The sequence below is a fragment of the Rattus norvegicus genome, chromosome 5, assembly GCF_036323735.1.
Source record: "Rattus norvegicus strain BN/NHsdMcwi chromosome 5, GRCr8, whole genome shotgun sequence".
NCBI classification, from domain to species: domain Eukaryota; kingdom Metazoa; phylum Chordata; class Mammalia; order Rodentia; family Muridae; genus Rattus; species Rattus norvegicus.
Genome location: NC_086023.1, coordinates 83,779,905 through 83,796,172, shown reverse-complemented (window position 1 = coordinate 83,796,172; position 16,268 = coordinate 83,779,905). Strand labels below are relative to the sequence as shown.

The following is a 16,268-nucleotide window of genomic DNA, read 5'->3' as shown; positions in this document are numbered from 1 at the left end:
TAAGGCTTCCATAGGCAACCTCTTCTCATGGCTCACCTTCCTCATACTCTAGATGTAGCCCAGCATTCAGACTTCATATTGGAGGCTGAGGATTCCAAGTAAGGTGATTTAGTAAGCAGAAAGAAGGCGCATTGATTTGTACAACTAGGCACAGGCATAGCACAGCATCTCCACCACTGTATATTCCTAATCACAGCACTCCTGAGCCAACTCTAAATCTAAGACGAAGCATCAGTTTCCCAATAGAATGTATTCTACCCTTGAAACATTAAAAATTTAAACATACATTCAATGTGTTCTTAGTATATACCATATGCCAGACACTACTTCAAATATAGTGTCCCTCTGGTGCAAATATAATCATTCATATTTGAAAGAACAGAGAAGTATGGTCGTTTGTAGAACCACGATTTACTCCAGGTAATCAGGTTCCAGAGCCCATTCAACCCCTGCACAGGTCATCTCACTGGCATCATGGAATGATCTTTCCTTATAGCATCCAATTGTAAACATTGCTCCATACTTAGTAATACACGGGCATAGTAAGAGTGGCAAAAGGAACAAAAAGCATAGTACATTGTTCCTTTTACAAGTATTCTAAAATACAGTCCAGGGTATTGAATTCTAGTTTCCTTTTCATGACTCCCATTTGAACATTGGCTCCCATGTTAAAGTTGCAGAAAGCAAGAGTACTGAATACCAATGTGTACTGGTAAACATGTCACTTTTTTAGGAGCTGGTGCAGCCTGGAATGAAAACTAGAATAGTCTCTTTGCATGGAACCCCCACAAAAGGCAATTTAAAAGAGATAATACCAATTCTGAGAAGAAAATCTTCTGTCTCTAGAATATCAGATCTAACACACCTCCAAAAGCTAGATTGTCTCCATTCCCTACTACAGAGAGTGGAAACTGAGACTCTAAGAAGGGTAGTAAGGAGTGCCAAATCCAGATGCTCAATCCAGAACTATGTGTTGGACTGCTGGTGTTTTCCGCACTACTGTATTGTGCTGGAAATGCAGGGAGCAAAACCATAGCAATGGGGGTGGGGAGGTAGAGAACTGGGGGTGGAGAGGTGAAGGGGTGTGTGTGAGCTAATGGGAAGTTGTTTGCCAAAGCCTTGTCTGGGGAAGGAACATTTTATAAGACCAGGGCCTCTGGCCTGGAAACATCTGTTTCCCTTCAAATCAGCAAAGAGACTTTTGCCTCCCCAGAATGCCTAAATCATGTGGTGACTGGGGAAGACCAGGCGTTGGTTTAGAGACTTCAAACACATTCTCCTGTCCTCTAGGGGACCTGAGCCTGACATAGGCCTCTGGGGCTCCCTCCCTGCTCTTACCCCCTGTCAGATTCTGAGAAGCTCTCACTGCCAATTAACTTCTCAGTTCCATTCTCTCACCCCTGCTGCTAGGAGGTCTGGGGGTTTTGAATGGGACCTGCAACTGCTCCTTTTTCACTCACCCACCAACCTCTGATCTCCAGGAGGACTACTTATCCCAGGTAGGGTTGAAATCAGAGCCTTGGAAAGAAGCAAAATAATAGCAGTGATCATAAGACCAAGGGTTATTGTTCATGGACTGCTTCGCACATGCTGGATGTCATGCTACCACGCTCTCTACCACTTTTGGTTGTAAACCAGCTCCTCTCCATGGCACATTTTAATGGTGTGATTTCCATTTTATAGGTGAGTAAGTTGTGGTAAATCTTCACATATCCAATAAATAGGGAACTCAATATGAAAACAAAATTGCCAAATTCCTTCTGCTAGTCTCCCCTAGAAACCCTCAATCTAATCATTCTTTGTTTCACAGATAGAAAAATTCATTTCCAGAGAAGTGTTGTGGCTTTAATGGCATGAGGTGCTTATTACTCATTCTGGCTAGTATTTGCTGGCTCTTGAGGTACCAGGTATAGGTATTTACAGAGAGCTGCTATGTCTGGAAGACAACTCATAGAGAAGAACACAGGCCCTGCATCATTTTGAGGGGATAAGAAACAGACTTTCCTAAGGGTAGTTCAAAGACAAGGGAGAAGGGTGACTTAGCCAGAAGATGCAACCTACATGAATATAAAAGTTGGGATCCATCCTCTAGAACAGGCAGCAATTGGGACTGGAAAGCAGTAGGCAGCTAAGATCAGCAAATAAGGCTGGACCTACTGCCAAAGTCATTCTTTTGGTTCAGAGACTGAGTGACATTGAATAAATAAATTAATATTAACGTTTCTAGCTAAGAATGATTGAAGTGGGGACGATTGCTAGCTGAGTGGATGGCACTGTCCTGACACTGAAGAAACTATCCTTTGCGTATGAGAAGTCATCTCAAACACATCACTACAAAGTTCTTAGAATAATTTTAGATCCTCAATGTAGAGGACCACATGACTTTATGGTGCCTAAGACACCACAGTGCTTAAAGCAGCTGGAAGTGCTTTACTGAAACCATAACTTTCAACCACATTGATTGATAATTTTCTCTGTGGAACAAGGTCAGCATTTGGAGGAGAAATAGTTTAAGCCTAGAGCTTCAGATTCCTACGAAGCCCAACTTTGCTCTTGGATCAATTTCTTTAACCATCAAAACTTCTCCAAAGTATACATAGACATAGTCAGTCACTTGGATAAGATACTGCTGGACCCTGGAGGAGGACCCTGGGAGGCTTGGGTGTTTATCTTGAATTTAGAGACTGTGGGTCCTTGTGCAATTCATTTCCCCTCTCAGCCTTCCTCTTGCCATTTATGAAATGAAGATTCAAAGCTACAGGATGGAGTTCCAGGGTTTCAATCCATTCTATCATTGGGCTTCAGTCTGTTCCTCAGGGAGCACAGAGAATCAGAGTGTATATGACTTCCTCCTAATCCCCGAGAAGCATAAAAGTTTGACTGCATGCTTGGGTATCCTTCCCCTCTATGTCACATACCATCACTTTCTTGCTCTTTCAAAAAAATGTTCAAGTTCTGGCTTGATTTTCTAACTGATTTCAGATGTGGGTGTGGAGTAGTTTTCCAATTACAGCCGAGACAGTCAGAAATCGCATGGCCTTATGACTTTTGACCCAGGCCAGTGAGATTGATACCTACCTTCCTTCTCTTCCATACCCTGCCCCATCATTCTGACAGGCACATCAAGCAGGGTGGCCTAATGTCATGTCTATTTGGTACTTGTGCTAGCATGGTTAGCCCAAACTACAATTTAAGGTCCAAAGACTGAACCATGTCAGGATATCTCATTCAATCCTGATCCTCAGCTTGTGTCACTATAGCTTACAAAGGAAGAGACTGAGAGTCAGAGATGGTAAACAACTTCCTAAAGAATTCTCTGCATTTAAATGGGAAAGGCAAGCCTTCTACCCACCTTTCAGTCTTTAGGATGGTATTTGAGGTGTGAGGGATATAGCACAGTGGTCTCGCACTTGTCTGTCATATACAAGACCTGGGTTTAACTGCCACCCCTACAAAAAGGCAAGACAGGCCTAAGAGTACTTTTCCCCTAGCATGGTATTATTGATGCTGCTTGAAGAAGAGAAAACCAAAGCGTCACCAAAACATAAAACAGTCAATGAGAAAGGGGCCTTAAACATCTTCTAAATCTTTCCTTCTTGAGGCTAACAAGTATATTAACTCACTCTTTACAAAATGTCAATTTGCTGTTCAGTCACAACATATGTCCTCTTCCTGTTCAAATAAAATGCTTTTCAAAAAAAATGATGTGTTCTTGTACAAGTCAGTATTGTTTCTGTGGTCTTTATAAAACTCTAACTACAAGCCATTCCTCATGCCTTATTCCTTGTAACCCTGGAGATAACCATATGCTGTAAAATTGTCTCCAATCTGCTGATGGAGAAACTGTAAGTGAGGAATGAGACGCAGTTGCTTCAAGTTCACTGATTTGCACAAATATTGAGTGACTAGTGCTGTGTTAAATGATGCAAACGACCATGCTGAAATGTGCTTTGGCTGGACTGCCAGGTGGCAATTGGAGTCAGACCTTCAGCAGCTTCTAGGTGAGCTGATGTGCAGATGGGAAGGACATACCTGCTATCTTCAAATGTAGGTTTTCCTGTTGACTTTGAAAATTGCCTAGTCGCACATTCTGGAGCTTCTTTTTTTCTTTTCTCTTTCTCCATTTTGTGAAGGCTTTTGTTATTGCATGTTTGATTTTGTTTTGAGAGAGGGTCTTGGCTATGCAATCAAAGATGACCTCAGTGTTACAATCTAGACCAGGCTAACTTTGAACACAAAATCGTCTTGCCTCATCCTCCAGAGTACTATGTTTCTGTTTGTAAGTCAGCATACTTATCTGGGTGCTGAGTTTCTTCTTTATCTTATCCTTTCCCATCTACATAACTTTCCAAAGAACTTTCATATCCATCAACACTGGAGCTGAGAGGCAAGTGAGTCTGCCTGTCACTGTACTTGGTACAGAGGGATAAAGCAAGCTCCTAGGCATAAAGTGACTGACCCAAAGTCACAGCACAAAGGGACAGAACTGGAATAAAAACATAAGTCTGCTCACCTCTAAAATCAGGCTCCTTTTTTATCATTGCCATCTTGCTTTGTACTTAGAATTTCCTATTCACTTACTCTTGTTCATGAACAACCTTTGAGACTAGAAGTTATAGAGTGTCAAAGCTCAGAAGCCTAGGTAGTTTACCAAGCTGAGACTGGTTCAGCCAGTGAATGATGGAGCTGGAACCGGATTGAGTAAGTCAGAGCAAGAAGGTCTAGATGTCAACAGACCACAGCCTTGTCTCTTTTACTCTCCAATCCTATGTTGCTTATTATTTTACCTTAGATTTCCTATCCTGAAACAGGGAAATAGGGATGATTATTTTAGGATTGTTTCATAAGATTAGAAAAATGCATGGGGCAGCACCAGTTGAGCCTAGCTGAGGTTCCATAAGTGTAGCTAGTTGGAATTATATCTGCATCAAGTTGATATCTGCAGATCTTGGTCCTAACAACAGTAGTGGCAGCAATTTCATTCAAGGGCCAAACATTTTCATTCATTAGGGTCAAACAATTTTAGCTTTAAGTAGTCTGTCCCAGTAATCACTATGTGATTCTAGGCAAGGTGTCCTTCCTTTCTGAATCTCATATATAAAATAAAAAGGGTAATTTTATATCTCCTTTAGAATTTCTTGGTGAAATAAACCGTTTAGCTCAACTTTATATTAAAGTTTTAGTGTATATTAATACATTTGTTCAAGAAATGTGTAATAGCTACTATGCATAGTCACTCAATCAGACCTGGCAGTTCTGCACTTTCATAGCCTTGACACTAAGTGATTTTAATTAACATGATCTCTACTCGGGTGCTGAGTAAGAAAGAAAGGAAAAAAAATAGGGGAAAGAGGATTCAGCCGCTTTTTACAAACTTAACCTAGGAAACCATCTATCCCCTTCACAATCTGCCCATGCTCCTGATAGAGAACAGTGGCCTGACCAAGTAGAGTCACTCCCATATACAGCCCTTCTGTTGTTCCTGTCCCTGGCCTTCTCTGGAAGGTAGTTTCTTCTCCTTCCTTAGACTTAGTGTTAGCTACAGTGCTAATGCCCAGAAACCTGAAGATAGGAAGGCCATAGGCCCTCCTTGCTCTGCACATATGCTGTGCTCAAAGGAACTCTGTTCTCTGCATCTGCCAGGTCTGATGTGAACAGTTATGTCCCACACAGGTAGCATAGACCTTCACATGATGTGATGAGAAGGTGGGGCCAGGCCAGCCTTGTAGCTAGAATAACTTACAAATTCCTTATCATAGCATCCAGTGTCCTTCCCTCTGTTAGCTTTGTCTTGGCCATACCACTTGCCTCTTCCCCCATCTGGTCTTTTTCTTCTCAGGCCTTTGCATTTACAGCTATTCGTCGTAGTTCTTAACTCTTTTTTTTTTTTTTATTAACTTGAGTATTTCTTATATACATTTCGAGTGTTATTCCCTTTCCCGGTTTCCGGGCAAACATCCCCCTCCCCCCTCCCCTTCCTTATGGGTGTTCCCCTCCCAACCCTCCCCCCATTGCCGCCCTCCCCCCATAGACTAGTTCACTGGGGGTTCAGTCTTAGCAGGACCCAGGGCTTCCCCTTCCACTGGTGCTCTTACTAGGATATTCATTGCTACCTATGGGGTCAGAGTCCAGGGTCAGTCCATGTATACTCTTTAGGTAGTGGCTTAGTCCCTGGAAGCTCTGGTTGCTTGGCATTGTTGTACTTTTGGGGTCTCGAGCCCCTTCAAGCTCTTCCAGTTCTTTCTCTGATTCCTTCAACAGGGGACCTATTCTCAGTTCAGTGGTTTGCTGCTGGCATTCGCCTCTGTATTTGCTGTATTCTGGCTGTGTCTCTCAGGAGCGATCTACACGTAGTTCTTTTACAATTGCTGAGCTTTTAATTCTCCCTCTGATGTTCCCCCTTGTGTTGCTTTGTCCTTATCGTTCAGGTCTTAGCTAAAACTTTGCTTGCTTAGAAAGGCATCTTTCTAGCCCTTCCTAAAATCTCATGCAGCTCCCACTCCCACATCTGACTGCTCCTGTGGGATCTTGCTGTATTTTCCATCACTTTGGCCATCCTTCAACTGTTCTGTTGTGCATTTTGTTGTTTTAGCTTTTGATTAATGTTACGCTGCACTCTTTCATTCAAAAAGGTAGCATCCAAAACAAGTCCCAGGACACAGTTTGTGCTAAGTAATTTTAAAATTAATGAACAAATGAATGCACGAATGAATATTTGTCCAGCAATTTATCTTTGAGACCTACTTCTCACCCCTTAGACTCATACTGTTTCTTGTATCCATACCTGTATTCTGCCTTAAAGAACATTGAATCCGAAAGATACCCACTTTAAGGTTCAGTACCCTCATTGTGAAAGATGGGTCATGGTCTATCTTGGTCTTTGGGGTTTATTTAATTGCAAATTATGAGTCTAGCTGCCAAGTGCCCAGCAGACACTCAAAGCCAAAGCTTGATAAATGCATTAAAATTTTGTAATTATTATTTTAAAAATTTTTTTTTGCATGCCGCTTGGGGATTTCTGGATTCTTGGGAGCATTCCTTGTGGCCATGGCTTTGTGACTTTCCTTTCATCTCTCAGGTCCTTCTGGAAAGTCTCATTCTGATGTTGTCTTGCTGCACTGCAGGTTCACTCTGTATGCCGTGGATACTCGAGGGAGGCACTCAGAGCTCAGCACAGTGACTCTAAGAACAGCTTGTCCACTGGTAGATGACAACAAAGCAGAAGGTAGGTGATTCATTTCTGCATTTGCCAGGGAAGTCCTGTGTTTTCCCTCTCTAAGTACTGTCACTAACTACCACACAGAGGGTGTGCCAGTGCCAGTGTGAGTGTGTGTGTGTGTGTGTGTGTGTGTGTGTGTGTGTGTGTGTGTAAGAATTAAAAGAGCAAGAAGAACATAGAATTAAATTAATCATAATAGTGGAAGAACAAATTGAGATGAACTACCAATATCTTTGCTGGCGGTTAGAATTGCTCAGCAATTGACAAAGAATGTTCAGATCAGAGCCTACAGTCTAGCCTTAGGTACTGCCCCACTTTCTTCTACTTAAGTCTGTGCTAGAGCTGAGAAGTCAGTGACACCTTGAAGACTCTTTAGTCTTCTTGCACATATGATGACATTAACCGATAGTACATTGCCCCATTCTAAGGAGTAGGAGGTAGCTTTTGAACCTTTAACCCTGAACAACTAGTGTCTGTCAATCAGATTTAACATACAATATTAAACTTTTATTTTGTTTCATTTTTAGCCCCTCCTGATTCAAGAAGTTCAAAATATTAGATAAGAACATCCACACATAATACAGCAATCAATCAAACTAGCCATAGACTTAGCATGTAGGTATAGTTTATATAACTAGACTGGCCAACTGTGGTGGTAGCTCAGAGGTCATAGTGGACAGCCTTACATTGTGCAGACATTTCCCCAAATCTGTGGTCTAATCAATGTATCAGAAGTAAGGCTTTCCCCTTTGGAAGTTCTCATTATTGATAGAGAGACAAAGATTTTTATTGATTTAATAAAGAGCTTGATAATAATGTTTAATGTGCTAATAGATAAGAGGAACCAAGGAGCTCTTAATCCTTAAGATGTGGTAATTTCAGTACGGTTTTAAAACAATGGATACACTGCTAAAAAATTAGAGGAAGGAAGAGTAGAAATTAGGTGCTTTTCTCATTCTGATTCCAAGTGCCTCAGACTCTTCTGGAGTCATCTGACATGAATAATGAAAAGGGCACAAATAGAAAGTTTGGTTGGAGCCTTCAGAGCTGAAGGGACGCACCATCTCTTTGTGATTTATTTAAATCAAAAATGGTTAACAGAGTTTGGAAGAGTAGAAATAACCCTGAATGACAAGATGAAGCATCTAGATTTCCTTTACAAGGTTTTGAAAATAGATCCATCAGACCTGACTGCAGGAAGACTTTGGAAACATTTTAGAGGTGAGACAGAAGGAAGATATTGAGAGAAGGCAAGAGTTCATTTAAGTCTCAGTATTTCTTTGGCATTTCTGTTCAGTTCTCAGCACACAGGTAGTACCTTTTAATTAAGCTTAGACATTGAGTGCCAACTTTCTGCCTGGCTCTGCACGGCTCTCATTTATTTCCTAATTTAGTTCTCCCAGTGTACCTCCCCCCAAGTAGACATCCCTATCTTCAGTTACATATAGGAAAACTGAACTCAACTCGTCAATGACATATTTCAGATGGAATGGAGAATTTCCTATCTCAGAAGACCACTCATGTGTCCATCACCAGATTTTCCTCTGCTGTCAGTGATGCCTTCTGTGCTTCTCACCCCACAGAGATAGCTGACAAGATTTACAATCTATACAATGGTTACACCAGTGGCAAGGAACAGCAGACTGCTTACAACACACTGATGGAAGTCTCTGCCTCCATGCTCTTCCGAGTCCAGCACCACTACAACTCTCACTATGAAAAGTTTGGTGATTTCGTCTGGAGGAGTGAGGATGAGCTGGGACCGAGGTATAAGGTTTAGGTGTATGGGTGGGGAGCCAAATTCTTTTTGTCTCTCATTAATTTTACTGGTCATCCTCTACCTACATTGACAATGGGCTGGATCAAAGAAAGAAAGGTGGGTGTTGATGAACACAGTCCTGTCTGGATTAAGGATGGGAAGTAAGAAGACACTGCTGCTTACTGGAAATGTATTAGAATAGAATAACACTGTATCCTCTTGTATAGAAGAAGAAAAAAACAGTGCTGTTTGCCCTTAGCAGAAAAGGAACCTTAATCACTAAAACATAATCCAAGACTAACAACAAACATGGAACAAAAAAGCTCATTATTCAATTCTAGAAGAGCATGAAGTTGCCTTGTGAAAATATCCTCAAAAGAAGTGGCAAGGATAGAACAGTAAGTATAGTGGTAGGGAGATAGAGAGAATCTAGGAAGAGTTGGGAAGGAGAAAGATTTTGATCAAAATATATCATATAAAATTTTTTAATTTAAAAAATACACAGCAGTCAACCAAGGTTTGTTTTGATTGTTTATTTTATTGTTTGTTTGTTTTAAGCAATTTGAGGGAGGGAAGAGAATGAAGGAGAGAATCTGACCACTTTTCCAAATGTGCCTCACTGCTTTGTAACAGGGGATCTGGGATCATCTTGAGTACCAACCTAAATTCTTTTCTCCTGCCCCACAGGAATTCTTTCTAAGCTTTGGGTGAGCACTCTTTTGGGAGGCACTAAAGAATTTCTGAGTTTTGGGGGCAAAAGGCTTAACAGCAGGACGGGGAGGTAGCAGCAGGGGCCAGATCTTGAATGCCCTTGAAGTAGGGTCAAGGAGTTTGGATTATCTCCTCAGGTTAACAGCAGCTTTTCTGGTGTTTTTCACAGGGGTGTGAGAACAGTATTATCAGAACTCAAAGGGAGAAGGATTCCTCCACTGAAGTTGGAAGCTAAGAGCACAGGAGGGGAGGCCAAAAGGAGGCAGTGAGGCCTTCTGTTTGCTGCTTTGATTGCAGCCCCAGGGTGACAGTATAGTATTCTCAGACAGAGTAGTATCAGGTAGCACTGGAGAGAAAGGTGTGACTTTCTAAAATATTTAGCACGCAGCAGTACATGCTTCAAAATGTCCCCACAGGATAATTGTTCCCATGTCTGAGTGATAAAGAAGTGGAGATCCATGTGGTTTAAGTGAACTTCCTAGAGTCACAGAGTTACAGATGGTGACTAAAACTTTCTGGATCTCCCCCGTGCTGAGATGAGTTTGAGGCCCTTCTGGAATGCTATGAGATCTGATGAATAGTTGTTCAAAGAATAAAACAGAGATCTCTCCCCACCACCAGTCTTATCAGTTCTCTAAGGTGCTGGACTGTAACTTTCTTCCTTTGACATGAAAGGAAATTTCTTTAGATAAAAGCTAAAAGAAGATTTGTCTGCAGCAGTCCAGAGCCTCTGGTGAAAACCACATGAGTCACCTCAATGCCATCTTACCCTGGGCTTAGAAAGACATTCAGCTTTATTGGGCTTGCCACAGGATGCAGAGAATTTGGGTAGAAACAACCCTACCCAAGAGCTCCACTTCTGTTTTTACAACCTGCTGGCATCCTTTATGATCCTCCAAGACATAAATTTTCTAGTAAGGCCTTCTGGCTGCCCATAGAGGCAAGACTACTTATTTGGTAATAGACAATAATAATCAATAAACTTTCAGATACCATGTTCCTAGTCACTGTCTGCTAATGCTGACACATGTCTCCCAGCTTCCTCCTTCTCTTGTTTCTTTAGATCTCTGAGAGGGGATTTGAGATTGCTCTAGTGGCCCGCACTGACATTTCATGAGGAATAAAGTAAAGGTAGTGTGGAGGGGCTGCATCTTGACTCTGCTAGTAAACTTATTGTATGCCTTATCCAGGTCCTTTAGCTAGCTTGTGTATAAGATGATCAAGATAAACTAACTCTGTAGCATGTCTGTCATTCTGTCCTTCTGTCCTTCTGTCCATCTGTCCGTCTGTCTGTCTGTCTGCCTGTCTGTCTGTCTGTCTCTCTCTCTCTCTCTTTCTCTCTCTCTCTCTCTCTCTCTCTCACACACACACACACACACACACACACACACACTCACCTCAGAGGAATTAGATATATGTTACAAAGAACCCCAGCTCTCAACAGAATGGCACTCCCACAGACAGTTTGTAAAATGACCACCACTTTACTCTATGTCAACCTCATGTTTTAATTCTCTATGTTTAACTCACTAGTTGTGTCTTACTGGCTTCTGTGTTTGCTGTCCTCCCTACTACAATACATGTTATACATAGGTATTGATCTTTTGTGACTTCTTCACTTCTGCAAGCAGATGCTGAATAATCACCAGGTGTGGAATTGGGCAGTGGTATGAATCTGTGAGTATATGCACAGATGATCACGGATTCATTCGGTATAGCCCCCACCCCCGTCGTCTGTGTAGCTCCCCACCTATTACGTCTCACAAGTCTCTTAATTCTCTCCATGTTCTCAAGGTTGTATAGATTCCATTTGGAAATAACAGCATCCAGAATTCAAAGAATGAAGTGGCAGTCTAGATATTAAAGGACTTGAGGAGACTTTGATCCATTAACTGATTTATAGGTACATTTTATGTCATAACTTACCAGGCCCTGGGCTGAGGGCTGGAAATGAGTCAACAACACTGTTCAGGCTGTATTCATAACTTATCATCTAGAGAAGAAAATACTGTCAGCAGGCAATTATAGTGGAGCATGCCACAAGCTGTGAAGGAGGAGAATGAAAGACTGTGTATAGCAGAGTATCTCAAATGTTAACGTACATCATGTTAAAATCTCCTCTCAGGGGGTTGGGAAGAAGCTCAGATTTTGCATTTTGAACACTCTATCAGATAATGCTGGTATTGTTGGTCCAGAAGCAACTAGTAGTGACAAGATTATAGTTGTGGGTAGATAGAGAAGACAATGCAGATCCAAACCCAAGGAAGAATCCCTGGCAAAAGAAAGAGAGGCTAGTGCTTACAGCCAAAGCATGACTAGCCTGCCAGCTGCAGGGGATGGATACGTCCATCAGAAGGAAGCCAGTGTGAAGAGGAAAGTGGTGGCGAGGTAAGAAAATATAGTGTAGTCAGGAACTATAAATATCACTGAAGCAGAGAGTTCAAGGTGAGAGACAAGAAGGAAAAATGAAAGGCAAGGCTGGAGAGTTTAACTAGGGTCAGATTTTGATGGCTTTTGTGAAGTCCTACTCAGAAGTTTATTCTTTACCCCGGAAGTTATGTAAAGGCTTTTAAAAGAGCAATTTAAATAAATTTGCTCTGCCTCTCAAGGGTTTGCAAATGTACAGAACCAACATGACAAGGAGATGGGGCAAGACTCTTGCTTAGGCTGGGAGCCCAGAGTTCATGTCCTGGCTTTGCCACCTACTTACTGTAAGACCTGGAATCAGTTCTACCTCCATTCTGGTCCTCATTTGTAATGCAAAAGGGCTTAACTCTAAGGTCTCTTCCAGCTGGCAAGCCAAGGAACCAGAAAGCCCTGAAGGTCACAGCAACTAGAAAATGAAGACAACATGGATGTCATTTCACCTCTAGCTCAACATCCTGTTTCTGGGGACCTATGATGCCCGGGGAGAAAAGAACTTTTCTGAAGAGTTGACACAAGATGAACTCTGTTAGAATTCTCTTGGCCCATATAATCTCCAACCCAAATGTTTTCAACTCCTTCCCTGGTCTGGGTTTGCATACACCCATAAAATTTAGTGACAAAGGGGCATCTCTTACCTCTGCCTAATAAATCTATCAGGCTGGTTTTCCCCAGAGTCTGGTTCTCATGACAACTATAGGTTACTGCAAACAGCTGCTCAAAGAAGACCTGCTGACACCCAGCTGTCCCACCATAAGGTTCCTATTAGGAGACTTGAAAAGCTGAGCTCATAGGTGGCCAGGGACCAGGATTTTCTCCACTCAGAGCATCCTTGACCACTCGTGAGCTCCTCTATACTTTCACTTATGTTTGGTCAAGTTGAAAGGGTAGTGAGAGGAGAGAAAACATGTGGGGAGGTTTGGTTTCAGAAAAATTGGGTTATCTGAGCTATAATCAATTTATTTCATACTAATTTCCATAGCAGACATTTCTAACAGATCACAGAGTTATCACAGGCTTGGATCAACCTGAGATCTTTCTTAACCTTAAAAGACAATTTAGTTTCTCATCTGAGAAGTGTTGCTACAACCATTGTTGTACCCTTAGCAAGAGGTAAGCAAACATAAAACTATACTCTAGTGTCTTCCAAGATCATATCGGCTCCTTCCAACATTTGTCTTAGATTAGCAACATTGGGATATCTAACATTGGTAAAAGCAATAAACAGGTTTCTGGGATGTGTTCTTATAACATCAGATATGCTTCAATATTTCCTGCTTATTTTGATATTTCTGAGATAAAATGAATTGTGTAGAGTGAATAGATATTAAGTGTATTCTTCAGGGAAAGACTGTTAAACTGATTAATTATACCTCTTTTTCCACAGTACCTTAGAAGACAGAAATGCTGATGAAAGCTGTTATAATTTAGTGTGACTTCTAATATAATAAATGTTCCAAATTTCCTCTCTGATATATTAGCAAATGGGTATAATCTTTATGGCCCTATCAACTTCAACTGAAATAGTTTCTGGTCAGTCATTTTTGCCTCTAGTCAAGAAACTTTTTATCAAGTCTCATTGGCCAGGCATACATAGCAGTGTACTCTTGTAATGTTGGCCCCCACTAGGCTGAGGTAGGCAGATTTCAATTCAGAGTCCAACATGGGCATCAAAACACAAAGGATTGTGGTTTAAATGGGGAGTGCCTGTGATAACTTAAATATTTGAACACTTGATCCATAGCTGGAGATATGGAGAGGTACTACCCTGCTAGAAGGAGTATGTCACTGGGAATATCAGGCTTTGAAGGTTAACAGCCTCTCTCCTATTTCCTGTTTACTTTCTCTCTGCTTCCCGTGTGTGACTGAGATGTAATCCCTTAGCTTCAGTGTACACACTGAGTATCTGGAATTGTAATCTGAAAACACTGTTACCTAAGTTGCTTTCGGTGTTGGTGATTTTATCAGAGCAACAAAAAAAAATGACTTTTACACATAGAGAGACTCCATGTTGAAGAAAATAGAAAGTAGGAGAATATATCCTAAAATTTCTTATGAGGAATCAAGGAGGAGAACTAACCAATGTATTTATTTTCTCTAATTACTCACATGTTGAGGATCCATCAGCATCAGCAGCCATCCATCCCAATGCTGGCTTCCTGTTGGGGCAAGAGACTGATGCTCAATTTTGATGGAGGTTTACTTTGAAAGTAATCCTCATGAACTATTAAGAAGCTTTGAAAGCATGACTTCATTGCTTCAGTTTACCACACAAGCTAAATATATATTACTGCATGCACATTCTCCAAGTGGAGATACTGTAATTTTATTCCAAAATCAGTATTATTTATTTAACAGCACACAAATCATATAGTATAAAGTAGAAATTTTGTAGATATGAATGGTGTCATTTCAGCTCTACCCCAGATATAAAATTATTGACTTCATATAGCTTTCCATAAACAGATGTGAAAATAGACATGGATATTTATGGAAAAGGGAAATACACACGGTTTCACCATATCTATATTTACAACCACATCATAAGCGATCTCTGCTGTGTTTACCAAATATACATGCTATCATCTGCCTATTCATATCTTAACAATACACTAGATGAGTATCTTTCTATGGACATATACCTAAATGTATTGTTAGGCAAATCTCTGTGGTTATGCAGTTATTAGAATGTATCCCAATTCTCCATTATATACCAATTGGATGTTTTTGTTGTTAAAGATGAATTTGCCAAAACCACCTATCTAATTGTCTAACTCCTTCCTTAGGTCCAAATTATGTAATTGTGCTATTCCATTGCCTTTACTGCCCCTTGCTAGAAAACTGCCATGTTTTGAAAATTTAAGACAGAAAGTATCCTCTATTTGTGTCAATTTGCAGTTAATAATCAATTCTTCTTGCAGCTGGCAGATGTTAACTGAGCAAATATTATAGACCTGGACATATGAATAGCACTTATATTTTGAATAGTAGACTGGCAACTACACAATAGAGAAGGCCTCCTGATATGTAAACAGTTCAAGGTCTCATAATTACTGAGTCAGAGCCCAAATTCAAAGTATAGTCTTGCTGTATCCAATCAGCTTTCTATTCCACGTGACGTATTACAACCCAACATGTGTGCACAACTAAGAGAGGATATATTTTGGTTCCCATCAGAGAAATTAAATGGGTCAGCAGCAAGCAGGGAAAGCCTAACAGAGAAAGTAGAGACGATCTGGAAGACATCCTGAAGGTGAAATTTCAACCTGTCATTGAGTGGAACTTCAGCGAGTGTGTGGTTTTTCCTCTCTGAGTACAGTGCATTGGACACTGTGTCACATTAGACTACCTAATGAACTGCTCATAAGAGGTATATTGGATGGCATTTCTCTGTAAATCACGGCCCCTTCCTTTCACTAGAAACATACAAAACAGACTTGTGGAAATAACTCAGCACAAGAGGAAAGCATGAAGACACATTTGGAGTTTAGATCCCAGCACCTGTGTAAATGGGTAGGCATGTTGGCATACTTCTATGCCAAAGACAAGGGATCTGCAGAGTGAGCTAAGTAACCATACTAGCCATGTTAGTGAGCTCTGGATTCAAACTGAGAGACTCTACCTCAACGAATACAGTGAAGAGTGACTGAGGAAGATTCTCCATGTCAAACTTGAGCATACACACACAGACACACACATACATTTGTTTGCATGCAGCTATACTTGCATGTACTTAACAGAGATACACATGGAACACATGCATGTGTGTTCACATACAGCGACATATACATATACTACACTTGTATCCCTGAAACATACATGTCTATACACACATAGCTACATACATGCACCACACACATACATGAAGCACACATATCACACATATACCCTCAAAAGCACAAAAATACCCACTCTAATTTTGGATATAGGCAGCTACTTTTCTAAAATATACTACTGTGGTCATCTACAGTGGGGGAGGAGGGCAACCCATGACTATATCGAAGGACTCACGTTAAATTTCAAAGACTCTAGTTATAAGGCTGATAAATAGGATGTTATAGTGGCAATTTTAGCATGACTTCTTTTGTAACACTTGGTACCTTGCTGCAGATGTAACACATGTCTAGTGACTTGCCACTGGCTCATTTTGTCCAC

The 16,268-nt window shown here is 41.0% G+C and overlaps 1 protein-coding gene across 4 annotated transcripts in view; it reads left to right on the top strand.

The window, feature by feature from the left end:
* The window catches only part of Astn2 (astrotactin 2), a 986,452-nt gene that overhangs the window by 963,267 nt on the left and 6,917 nt on the right, over window positions 1–16,268 (top strand). For all 4 annotated transcript variants that reach the window (XM_063287034.1, XM_017593112.3, XM_017593110.3 and 1 more), the window contains 2 exons: window positions 7,125–7,225; window positions 8,803–8,986. In XM_063287034.1, the coding sequence (XP_063143104.1) occupies window positions 7,125–7,225; window positions 8,803–8,986 (285 nt within the window). The remainder of the gene's footprint in view (window positions 1–7,124; window positions 7,226–8,802; window positions 8,987–16,268) is intronic.